At 44.2% G+C, this 12254-nt stretch overlaps 1 protein-coding gene across 3 annotated transcripts in view; it reads left to right on the top strand.

Annotated features, from left to right (window-relative positions):
* Ppp1r21 (protein phosphatase 1 regulatory subunit 21) overlaps positions 1-9930 on the top strand; it is a 68775-nt gene extending 58845 nt beyond the window's left edge. For 2 of the 3 annotated variants that reach the window (XM_031355429.1, XM_031355427.1), the window contains exons 18-22: positions 260-292; positions 1950-2066; positions 3903-4001; positions 5329-5457; positions 9214-9930. In XM_031355429.1, coding sequence (XP_031211289.1) covers positions 260-292; positions 1950-2066; positions 3903-4001; positions 5329-5457; positions 9214-9243 — 408 coding nt within the window. In that variant the 3' untranslated portion in view covers positions 9244-9930. The remainder of the gene's footprint in view (positions 1-259; positions 293-1949; positions 2067-3902; positions 4002-5328; positions 5458-9213) is intronic. The other variant, XM_031355428.1, reaches the window with a different exon arrangement.
* Positions 9931-12254: the final 2324 nt, after the last annotated feature.

Genomic DNA, 12254 nt, shown 5'->3' with positions numbered 1-12254 from the left:
CTCTGGAAATGATATAACAGGGTTGGAGTCAATTATCCTATTCTCTTCCGGGTAGTTTGTTGGGTGAATCAGCATTTTGGTAGAGCATTTGGCAGTGGCTATTCAGCCTCAAGGCAGAAGCCGGACTGAGCATCCACAGCTGTGTTACCAATGTTGTGTGCTCCAGCATGGACTAAGAAGAGAATACGCTATAGGCTGTCAGCTTCTGAGTCTGAGATGTAAGTCTCCTGTCCTAACAGTATTTTTCTTTACATTCTAGATTGGGATTTTAACCAGGATGCCAGACAGTGAGGTAATGTGTGCTCAGCTCATGATGCTTGGTAGCATGTGTGTGGTGCATATGTGTGGGCAGAGTCCTGTAGGAGCTGTCGTTGGGTTTGACTGAGTGTTTTCCTCTCAGTGATGTTTCCACGCTGCTGTCTTACTCCTTGCATGCTGTCCTTCCTTACTAGAAGGATATTTAGGGCCTGGTTTAACAAATGTCTTGTTCTGTGGCCAGCTTTCACAGTTGACTAATGCATCCCTGCCTGGCCATCGTTCTGTGTTCTGTGCCAGGTGTGTGAGGCCGAGGGCAGCTGGGAAGGCTTGGCTTTTTAAGCCTCCATGTGAGCTTACACATTTGAATTTTGAAGTACTTGAAGATCATGATTTTGCAAGTGACCAGAAAAAGAAAACTGAAGTAACTGAGGTTGTTGCTTAGTGTAGATGCCATGGTTCTAGGAGGCTGGCAGATTCTGTGATTTCCCTAATTATGTCAAAGGTAATATTGAGATTTGTATATTTTTAAGTTTGGATCAATTGTGTATCATTGGTAGTACAACCAGGAAAAATATCAGTCTGAAACAAAGGCCATAAACAAAACCATGCAGTCTTGTTTAATTTATTAATATTTTTAAGAGCTTTACATTTTCCTGAAGAAAATTTAAGGGTTAAAAAAATACTGTTCTAAATTTAGAAGTTCCAAAGGACCAGGAGTCAACACAGCCCAGCACTACTCACGCTTAGATGTTTATTGCAGCAGTGTTTGGAGGATCAGGTCATACAGTCAATCGAGGTGCCTGTCAGCAGGGAAATGGCAAAGAAAATGTGCTGTGTATACACAGTGGAATTTCATGAAGCCATGAACAATGATATGCAGTTTGCAAGAAAATGGATATAATTAGAGATTATCATGTAAAGTAGACCATGTCAGGATCAGAAAGATAAATGTTGTGTTTTCTCCATTTGTGGGTCCTAGATTATATAAAGATACAGAAAAGCATTATCTGTGACTATAGGAAGAATGATGGAACTAATGGGAGGAGGGGGAGAAAGGAGAAGATGGGGAATTGGGGCACAGGCAAAATGTATATATACTTATATAAACTGAAACCCAGTGCTGTATATACAATGACTATATGATAATAAAAAACAGAGTGTTTCCGATAAATAGCCCTCCCATTCCATGCCCTCTTCCAATTAAAGAAGATGTATTTGTCAGAAACATGGAGATTTTGAAAGTTAGGTTTGTAGCTGCTAAAAGCTGGTCAGAACTGTGTGTGGTGCCTCATGTCTGTAATCCAAGCACTTGGGAGGTTGATGAAGAAAGATTGTGAATTTGCATTTAGCCCTGGACATAACAACACTCAAACTGAAAAACAAGCAAACACCTCAAAGACCAAGAATGAATGAATGAACAGAGGAGTAAAAACTGTGGTGCTTGGAAAGGCGTGACCCCCGGGACTTCCCATACGTCACCACAGTGCTGTTGTGTTCTGGGGAGGGCTAAGACACAGACCCACAGGTGCTGACTGAAGAAATCTGCTCTGTTCTCCTGCCGTGCCTGTGACTGACGTTTGAGAACTGTGTGGCTCTTCTGAGTTTCCAGTGAAGGGGGCTGAACCGTGGTCCTTGTTTTCTTTGCTAGAATTGCCCTTCTCACTGCCATCTCTCGTTCGTGTTCTGCTTAGGCTCTAGATGTTGAGTCCCGTGAAGACCTAATTAAGAGTCACTACATGGCCAGGATAGTGGAGCTCACGTCTCAGCTGCAGCTGGCTGACAGTAAGTCAGTGCACTTCTATGCCGAGGTGAGTGGACACGATGAGACTGCCACTTCTCCCTGACCCTGCTAGAGTCAGGCCACTGTTCTGTTCTCTGACTGCTAGAAGAGGGCCACCATCACCTGCGCTTTCTGTCTACATGTGTCTGGATTGGTTAGCTCATGGTGACTAGTCTGTAACACTCCAGAATCTTCATTCCATCAAGTATACAGCTTCCTGTGTCATTTCCAAGTTATTGCAAGAGAGAGGATGGCGTTAGGCAGCCTTCCCATGGTCCTGTGCTGTGGATTTTGCAGGATTAGTAGAAATTACTTGTCTTAGTGGAAGAGGACACGTACAAATACAGGATTTTACAAGCACAAGGTGAAAAGCTGGATGCATTGAAGTGCTTTGTCTTTGTGTTTGTTTACTTGCTCTGTGTGTGTGTGAGATGCACGGTGCAGGTAGATGGGAGAAAACAGCTTGCATGACTTGGCTCTCTTCCACTGCATGGGTTCCAGGGACCAAGCTGCAGTTTCCTTGTGCGTATGTGTATATATGTGTTTATGAGTGTGTGTGTGTGTATATATGTGTGTGGTGGAGGGGAAGTGAATAGATATTATTAAGTACTTAATCATTATTAAGTATTATTAAATAAGGAAGATAGAAGGTTGGGTGGGTGCATGCAGGGTCTTTAAGCCTTTGAGTGGACACTTTATAGTAAGAATTAATTACAGATGGCAGGCAGAGAATTACACTTCTTAAGTTGTTAAATCAAAAAGGAAAGGATGGCACACTATATTGGGATCTAGCTTTATCTAGGCTTGTCTCCAACACTGCAGAAATGAACAGGGTAATAGCCAGTCAGTTTGCTAAAAGTAGAGGAGGACTTTGTGTTTTTCATGTTAAAATAAGACTGTGTCTAGCTCAGTGTCTAAGAAGCTGCCGTACCTACCTTTGATAGGTTGGTCATGTGTGGCTGCTTGTTAGAGTGTAGAGGGGGGCCTGGCTATCGTGGGTGGACTGCTATTTCTTGAGCCATACCTGCAGCTGATGCCATCATTTCTGGTTCCTTTTCTGCTCTCTGGGTCCATGTCCCAGCTGTGATTGTCACCTTCCTGGGGCCTGTGTCTCTCTCTTGGGAGTTCATTGCTGAGCACAGCAGGAAGTGGTTGGGTTGGTTGTATAAACTGTCCCGAGATTCTCTTGAGAATACATAATAACTGGGGGAGTTTAGGCTGTCTGCTTTTCATGAGATCTGTCTACTTTAGTAAATGTTTTCAGCGATTATGGTACAAGAAGTTTTAGATTGCCCTGGTTTGTTCTCATCTATAAACAGGAAGTACTGCCACCCTGTATGACTGCGCTGGAGCAGACAGCTGGTGTCCACACAACATTCACATGTGTCTCTTTAGATCCTCCTTGTTGAACAGTAGTGTGAAGTAAAGTCTCCTCTTCCTCTCACCCACTCTGCCTTGCACCATCTGGATTTCGTAAAACTCCTAGACAAACCACCTGCCCTCCGCAGCTGGGCCTAGGAGGCTGTCGGGTGGGTTATAAGGATGTTTTGGTTCTCAGATTGAGACCTTTAGTGAAGAACTTAGAACCCAAGGCTGCCATGGTTACAGCCTGTGGTCACTTCTGAGATAGCCACTGTCCTTTTTTCATCACCAATATCAATGGGTCCTGTGTAAAAGGACAATGTTCTTATGTGCTTTGTAATCATTGGTCATTGGACTGTTGAGCTGGACCACCATGTGTATTCAGCAGAGAGTTTTGGAATGAGCAAATGAAGGAGTGAGTGAATGAATGAGTGACCTTTGGCTTTGGTGAGTATAACCTGCTAACCTTCCAAGGATAAGATTTGGTGTTTTGATCATACAGTGCCGAGCGCTCTCTAGGAGACTAGCCCTGGCGGAGAAGTCGAAGGAGACGCTGACAGAGGAGATGAGGCTAGCCAGTCAGAACATCAGCAGGCTTCAGGTGAGCTCCTAAGTGTGACCTCAGCACATTAGTGTCTTTCACTGCACACTGTGCGGGCAGCAAAGCCAGCCTTCCCTGGGAAGCAGTAGTCTCTGGCCTTGAAATATGCTCCACACTGCTTCATTTTTCAGTCACCTTAGAGGAACAGTTACTCATACCAGACAGAGACTGGCTGTCTTATTTGTATCTGACCTTAAGCTAGTTTTAAATCCTTAGTCTGCATTTATTATTTACACTTACCCATAGTCCTTTCCCCTTTCTTGTGAACACTCATGATTGGCTGGAGGATTGTGTTATACATAGTATTCTGTTTTGTTTCAGAAACTGACCTAAATAAACCTGAGTGGGGCTGCAAAACATATGCATTTAATTTAATATATAATTAAATAAATACATAAATAGATAAATAAAATTCCAGTTTCAAACCTTGCCTTTCAAGAAACCCCTGTTAAGTTGGACTGCTGGCCTCTTTCATCTTGCTAAAATAAGAGGGTGGGGACATGTTTTCTGTGTTTTCCACCGTTTGTATTCAGCAAAGAGTTTTGGAATGAATGAATGAGTGCATGAATGAATGAATGAGTACCCTTTGGCTTTGGTGACTATAACCTGCTAGCCTTGATATCAATAAGAGGTAGGCATGGAAAAACCCTGGAACACAGCAGCCTGTTCTCAGGTAGTTAGGAGTACTGCAGTCTACTCAAGAGGCTGAGGAGCGGGAGAGGGGAGGCTGCTTTCTGGGAGGGTGCAGAGGCTTCAGAGCCAGGAAGGTTTGGAAGTATCAGTTCACCTTCAGGCTTTTGACAGTTCTGTACTCAGCCAAGAAGAGAGTGCTTGGATTCTGTAAGTGCAGGTACATGTGTGTGAGCGTGAGTGTGGAGACCAGAGGACAGCCTTGGGTATTGTTCCTTGGGAGCTGACCTTTTTTTTTTTTTTTTTTGGAGACTGTGTCTCTTTGCCCCAGTAGGCTGGCTAGCTTGTCAGTGAGTCTCAGGGATCTGTCTCCCTCTCCTCAGAGCTGGGATTCCTAGTGTGCACTCCCAGGTCCCCCTTCTTTTTATGTGGGTTCTAGGGATGGAACTTGGGGCCTCCTACTCCAAGGCAAACACTTTACTGATATAGCCTCCAGCCCTGAATTTTTCCAAATAAGTAATGAACACACACTTGGAAGGCTGACACTTTTGGCCTTCCATTCAGCCTGTGCCTTAACCTTGTGTTAACTGATCAGCTTCTGTGAGGGCATTGTGATGGGCTGCCCTCACAGAAGCTAAAGGAAGCTTCTAGGTGGCTGGGGTCTCTGACGGCCCTTCTTCTTTTCGCTGCTGTGTAGGATGAGCTGACGACCACCAAGAGGAGCTACGAGGATCAGCTGAGCATGATGAGTGACCACCTGTGCAGCATGAACGAGACGCTGTCCAAACAGAGGGAAGAGATTGACACGCTCAAGATGTCCAGTAAGGTGTGTAGGGGCAGCCTGACACACGGGTGTGTTTAGTGCAGCTGCTAGAGAATACCGCATTGTGCTGTGGGCAGGAGGGACGTTCTTGGGAATCCTCTTCCTTCACTTTTCTGTCCAAAAGAAAATTACATTTCTTTGGCAGAATCTAAGCTTCGGTCTGACTTGCTGCCTCTTGACACTGTGTCAGAGTAAGGAACTAGCAGACGGCCTCAGGAGGGGGATGCCGTGCTCTCTGTATGAGATGCTAACCCTCAGCAAAGTGCTTTCTTCAGGACAATCTGTATTCTAGTTAATTCACAAAGAAAAGCCACACACCAGGAAGCCGCTCAAACATCCCATTCCAAGCTCTTGACTGTCAGTGAACTCTGTGTTCTGAGACTACAGGCCTCACTAGGGTTACACTTTCACTACCCAGTTCTTTTTATTGTTTGTTTGTTTGTTTGTTTTGTGTTTTGCTCTTTTTATGCTTTTTTTGTTGTTTGTTTGTTTTTCTTTTTCTTTTTCTTTCCAGAGGCAGGGTTTCTCTGTATAACCCTGTCTGTCTAGGAACTTGCTGTGTAGACCATGCTGGCCTGGAACTCAGAGATCCACCTGCCCCGAGTGCTCGGGATGAAAGGTGTACACCACTGCCCAGCTTCCATTACATCTTTATTCAGTTATCTACCACAAGATAAAAGAAGAAACCTCTTCCATGAATCCTGTGTCTCCTTGCCTGCACAGTCTCCTCATGACTCATTGTCAGCCTCTGGGTTTCTTCTCTAAGTATCATACCATGCCCACACTTAGACATGTTCTATGCATCTATGTTTACCTTAGCAGCTAGGATCCATATTTGAGGGGGAACTTTGTTTGTTTTTTTCCTGTTTCAGTTTAGGCTACCTCTATTATTATTATAATTATAATATTATCATAATATTAGCTATTATTATGCCTCCCAAGTCCATCTATTTTCCTGCAAATCTCATTATTTTCAGCTGAGTAATATTGGAAATTACATATCTCTCACATTTTTATTATCTGTGGTTGGGTATCTAGGCTGGTTCCTTCCTTGTTATTGTGGACACAGCAGCAATGAATTTGTATGTACAGGCATCTCTGGGGTAGGATATGGCTGTGTCTTAGGGTTTAAATGCTGTGAACAGACACCATGAGGCAACTCTTTTTTTTTTTTTTTAAGATTTATTTATTTTATGTATATGAGTACACTGTAGCTACCTTCAGACACACCAGAAGGGGGCATCAGATTCCATTGCAGATGGTTGTGAGCCACCATGTGGTTGCTGGGAATTGAACTCAGAACCTTTGGAAGAGCAATCAGTGTTCTTAATCTCTGAGCCATCTCTCCAGCCCCCCAAGGCAACTAAGGACATCATTTAATTGGGGCTGGCCTACAGGTTCAGAGGATCAGTCCAAAATGATTAAGGTAGGAGCATGGCAGCATCCAGGCAGGCATGGTGCAGGAGGAGCTGCGAGTTCTACGTCTTCATCTGAAGGCTTCTAGCACAATACTGGTTTCCAGGCAGCTAGGATGAGGGTCTTAAAGCCCACACCCACAGTGACACACCTACTCCAACAGGACCACACTTTCTCATAGTGTCCGGCTCCCTGGGCCGAGCACATACAAACCATCACCAGCCATCTTTGTGTATATGCAGGAGTGGAATAGAGCCCTTTATTCTCACAGCTGTCCATATAACCTAGGAATGCTAACCATTCTCCAGGATTCCTGGTGGTTTTGTTTCTCTAAGATCCTCAGTCTGAGCTAGCCTCGCTAGACAACTGGGAAATGTGCTTAGGTTGGGGTGCATTTCCATATACCATGTCTGTGCTACTGAATGGTAACTTCTTTTCTATGAACTTAAACTTCAAGGCATTCAGTTCTGTGTCTCATCTCAGATGATCACTGCATGTCTGTATATCAGACGATACTTTCCCACGTTTGTGAGCTGAAGAGGCAGTAGAGAGGCGCAGCTGCAGCTTTGTGCTGGTGGTGTAGACCAGGGCTCTGTTCATTGAGCTCTCCTTACTGTGTTCTCCACCAGAGGAATGTGCTGTGCATTACGTAACACTTCTCAGGATCAGTTCAGGATATTCACTGACTTCTTCCTGTGTGGGGACGTGTTACTCCTGCTTATCTGGGCCACCTCTGTGCTGTCTCCTTGGAGGCAGGGAGTACAGAGTAGGCAGGCTCCTTTCTGGGAATGCCTCTCTTTATTCTCATGACTTAGTTATGTTTCTAGTTATAGTAGAAAGCACACACACTAAAGAGGTCATATTTAGTTTCTCTATGGTTTAATTTATTTTAGAAGACTTTGAAAAAGCTAAGTGTAGTGTTTAAAAAGCAGTGACTGTGATCTCAGAGAAGTGCTTCATCCCCTGAGGTACACATACTTCATGTGAGGTGAGCAAGGTGGATATTAAATATAACATTGTCTCAAAAGAAACTAATCCAAGTAGGAAACCTCTCTAGTTCAGAGTGGTGGTCTTAATCATTCTCGGGCCACTCTGTCAGCCCTGGGTTTTGCTTCCTGCTCTTTTTAGTCAGGGTTTATACTGCTGCAATGAAACACCATGACCAAAAGCAGCTTGGAGAAGAAAGGGTTTATTCAGCTTACACTTCCACATTGCTGCTCATCACTGAAGGAAGTCAGGACAGGAACTCAAATGGCAGGAATCTGGACGCAGGAGCTGATGCAGAGGCCATGGAGGGCGCTGCTTACTAGCTTGCTCAGCCTGCTTTCTTACAGAACTCAGGACCACCAGCTCAGGGATGGCTCCACCCACAGGGACTGGGCTCTCCCCAATCAATTATTAATCTAGAAAATACCCTATGGGCTTGCCTGCAGCCTGATCTTATGGAGGCATTTTCTTAATTGATGTTCCTTCCTCTTAGATGAGTATAGCTGTGTCAACTGGACATTAACTGTCCAGCACATGCCTCTACTTACTGCTCATTTATATGGCTGTGATGTCTTCTAGTGCTGAGTGAGCCTTTATCCACTGGATACTGAGTACAATCTCTACCATATGTGTCATAATCTTGCTCTTAGTGTGTATACTCTGTAAATGTTACCCATTTATGGGAAGAAATAGTGTGTGGAACTCACCATTTAGGGACTTAATTAGAATATAGTCCTAAGAAGTGACCCGCTCCAAAGTGAAGAGAACTTTTGAAACCACCCTGTGAGAGAGAGTTCTATACCACCACTCTAAGCTCTAAACCAGTAGTTTTCAACCTGTGGGTTGTGACCCCTTTGGGTGGGGGTTGAATGACGTTTCCTAGGGGCCACCTCAGACCACTGGAAAACACAGTTACTTAATTACAATTCATAAAAGTATCAGAATTCCAGCTATGAAGTTGCAGCAAAAATAATGTTATGTTTGGGGATCAGAAAGGTTGAGACCCACTCCTCTAAAACCTGTTTATTTAAACAACAAAAAAAATATTTGGGCTAAAACTATTTTGTCTCATGAAATTTCATAAGAAAAGGAACTTTGGTACCCTGAATATTCACTTGCTTTATTTATCTCATCCGCCCTTGGCCCTGGGAGAGATTGGGTCTGACAGTTGGGAGCGGAGAGTCAAAAGTAATGACAGCTTTGTGATTGCTGAGCAATAGCCGCCTTGCAGGTTGTCTGCTTGCATGGGCAGCCACGCTGCTGCACAGAGCAGCAGGGCCCTGGCAGCCTGCTTTATAAGCTGTGAGAACACTTCTGAAACTTGGGTTCTTATGGTGGACACTTTTCTTTGCACAGGGAAATTCCAAGAAGAACAGGAGTCGGTAGTTGATGACCTCGTCTGGCCAGTGACTGTTCCCTCCAGATGAGCTGCAGCTGCTGCCGGAGACTCGAGCCAGACTCCACCACCAGTGCTGGTGGCTGCTGGGAAGCCCTGCGCTGCTGGACTTAGACTAGCCAGTGTTGTCTGTGACCTTGAGGCATTTGAAGTATATTTGTAAACAGCAAGGCAAATACAGAATTTCATGTTGACAGTCAATGGAAAACAATAGACATACCCATGGATATTGTAGGTTTCCTTACGCTGTTTTTACTGTGCACTTTTTAAAATTAGGATTTAATTTCAGTATGTAAGAACAACAAATATTTTGTATATTTTCAAACTCAATTCTATGGTAATGGATTTGGTATCTATGGAATAGATATATGTTTCTGGATAAAATGCTTAAATTGTCAGATGTCATTACTTCCTGTCCAGCACACACCTCTACCTTGTCATTTCTTCCTATAATTGAAAATTGAAAGACATCTCAGATTCCATTTTAAAAGATTCTCTCCCTTGCCCTCTCTCTCCATCCCTTTCCCTACCCCGTCCCTCTGTACCATGGAAATGACAAGCCTTACAGCCTTTGAGAGCCTGTGGGTTTGCTGTCATGTCTGCAGCTGTACAGTACACTCTCTGTGTTCAAATAATTGCTAAAGGAAATTCTGTCAATAAATTCATACCCACATGAACCTTTCAGTCTGCCAGTGTGATGAAAGACACTGAAATGCATCCAGTCCCAGCTGATTTAGAAGTGACCTTCCTAACTGAGCAGTTGCACAGTTAAGCCTGTAGGAGGCCCTTGGGCTTTTGCTGGGAACCACTCTTCAAACAAGGACCCTAAGACCTTTCAGCTCTCCCTGGACTGTGGTAAACAAGCTGTTTCAGTACAAACCCCAGGGTGCCTCTCTCTGCACCCTACTCCCAATGCAGAGCACATGCTCAGTTGCTTATCACTGTCCTGCAGAGAGAAAACTGAGGCTCAGAGGCCACAGTCAGGAGTGCCTGAGCCTGCTCACCAAGAAAGAGGCCTTTGGATGGGGCATCACACTCCAGGTACTTTGTATCTGGAAGGTAAACTATAAATTTCTCAGTAACTCCTTGACTTCTTCCAACCTCCCCTTTCACACCTTCATTTCAGAAGCCTGTAAGCTGCTAGCTAGCTTCTTAGATTCATTTCAAGGCTGAATACAGTATTTCCATTTGGCATATCTTTTTCTTTTTTAAAAAAAGTTTGATTAAAAAAATTATGTATGTGTTTATGTACATATGAGAGCAGACCAGCAGTAGAAGCCAGCGGTGTAGGATTCTCTGGATAGAGTTTTAGGTGGTTCTGTGAGCCTTGCTGGGAATTGGGCTCTATAAGAGCAGCAGCCACCCTTAGCTGTCTCTCCAGCCCTTGGCATGATTGTTTTTCTGTTCTGACTTAAAAAGAAATCATTTTTATTTTTTTCTGTGTACTACTGCTTTGCTTTGCTTTTAGATATGTATGTACATGCACCACACTTGTGTCTGGTGCCTGGAGAGGCCAAAAGCGGGCATTGGGTCACTTGGAACCAGAGTTACAACTTGTTGTAAGCTGCCATGTGAGTGTTGGGAACTGAGGCCAGGTCTTCTGCAAGAGCAGCAAGTGGTCTTAACCACTGAGCCACCTCTCCAGCCCCCTGACTTTTTAAAAATACATATTCTCTCCCATATAAGTCTTGCCAACTATCAAAACAAGTTAAGTGTATTTATGCCATTAACTTGGTGTCATCACTTATTAGGAAAGTCTTGAAATATACACACGTCTTAGAGTTTTACTGCTGTGAACAGATACCATGACCAAGGCAACTATTATAAGGACAATATTTAATTGGGGCTGGCTTACAGGTTTAGAGGTTCAGTCCATTATCATCAAGGTGGGACTATGGCAGTGTCCAGACAGGCATGGTGCAGGCAGAGAGCTGAGAGTTCTATATCTTTATCTGAAGGCTGCTAGGAGAATACAGGCTTCCAGGCACTAGGATGGAGGTCTTAAAGCCCAAACCTTTAGTGACATACCTACTCCAAGAGGGCCACACCTCCTAATAGTGTGGGCCAAGCATATACAAGCCATCACAACAGATGTGAAAAGAATAGTTTCATGCCTATCAATTTTTGGAAATTCTTGGTGTATTAATCAGGGCTCTTTAGAATCACAGAACTTATGGGTAGTCTCTATATAGTAAGGGAATTTGTTGATGTCTGTAGTCCAACTCCCAACAATGGTCAGCAGCAGCTGTGAAAGGAAGTCCAAGGATCTAGGAGTTGCTCAGTCTCACAAGGCAAGCAGGCTAGGAAGAGAGAGTGAATCTTCTTCCAATGTCCTTACGTAGATCTCCAGCAGAAGGTGTGGTCCAGATTAAAAGTGTGTGCCACAGTGCCTGGATCTGGGACTTGCTTTGTCCCAGATGACCTTGAATTCAGAGATATCCCAGTCTTAATCCTCTAGGATTCATAGCCACTATGCCTCAAGATCTCCATGCCAAAATCCAGGTCAGAAACTTGTATCCCCCAGCCTTCAGATTAGGACCACAGGTGAGCCTTCTGATTCCGCATGGTATATAGTCAAGTTTACAACCAGGAATAGACACTACACCTGGTGCTCTTCCCTTCCTCCTCTGTGTGCATGCTTTTGTTCTAGGATTGTCTTAAGGCTGGGTTAGTTCATCTGAATGCTTTTGTTCTGCACATGTTTGTGATGTAAGCACTGGTTCCGGACTGTCTCATTCATACAGTCGTTCAGTGCAGGGAGCATGTGTGTGCTCAGGTGCTGAGAAGTGTGTGCATGTGTGGTGTGTGCTGGCGGACACGGTTCTGTTTCTATTCTGGCCGCCTGGAAAGTCAATGGGGACAGAGTCATGATATAATCATGACTGTCTTTTGTTCTCATCCAGTCCTGGGATTGTCTCACATTAAGAAACAAAACATGCCTTTAATCCCAGCACTTGGGAGGCAGAGGCAGGCAGATTTCTGAGTTTGAAGCCAGCCTGGT

The sequence above is a fragment of the Mastomys coucha genome, unplaced genomic scaffold, assembly GCF_008632895.1.
Source record: "Mastomys coucha isolate ucsf_1 unplaced genomic scaffold, UCSF_Mcou_1 pScaffold6, whole genome shotgun sequence".
NCBI classification, from domain to species: Eukaryota; Metazoa; Chordata; class Mammalia; order Rodentia; family Muridae; genus Mastomys; species Mastomys coucha.
The sequence above is the reverse complement of the archived record's forward strand: the minus strand, read 5'-3'. Positions and strand labels throughout refer to the sequence as shown.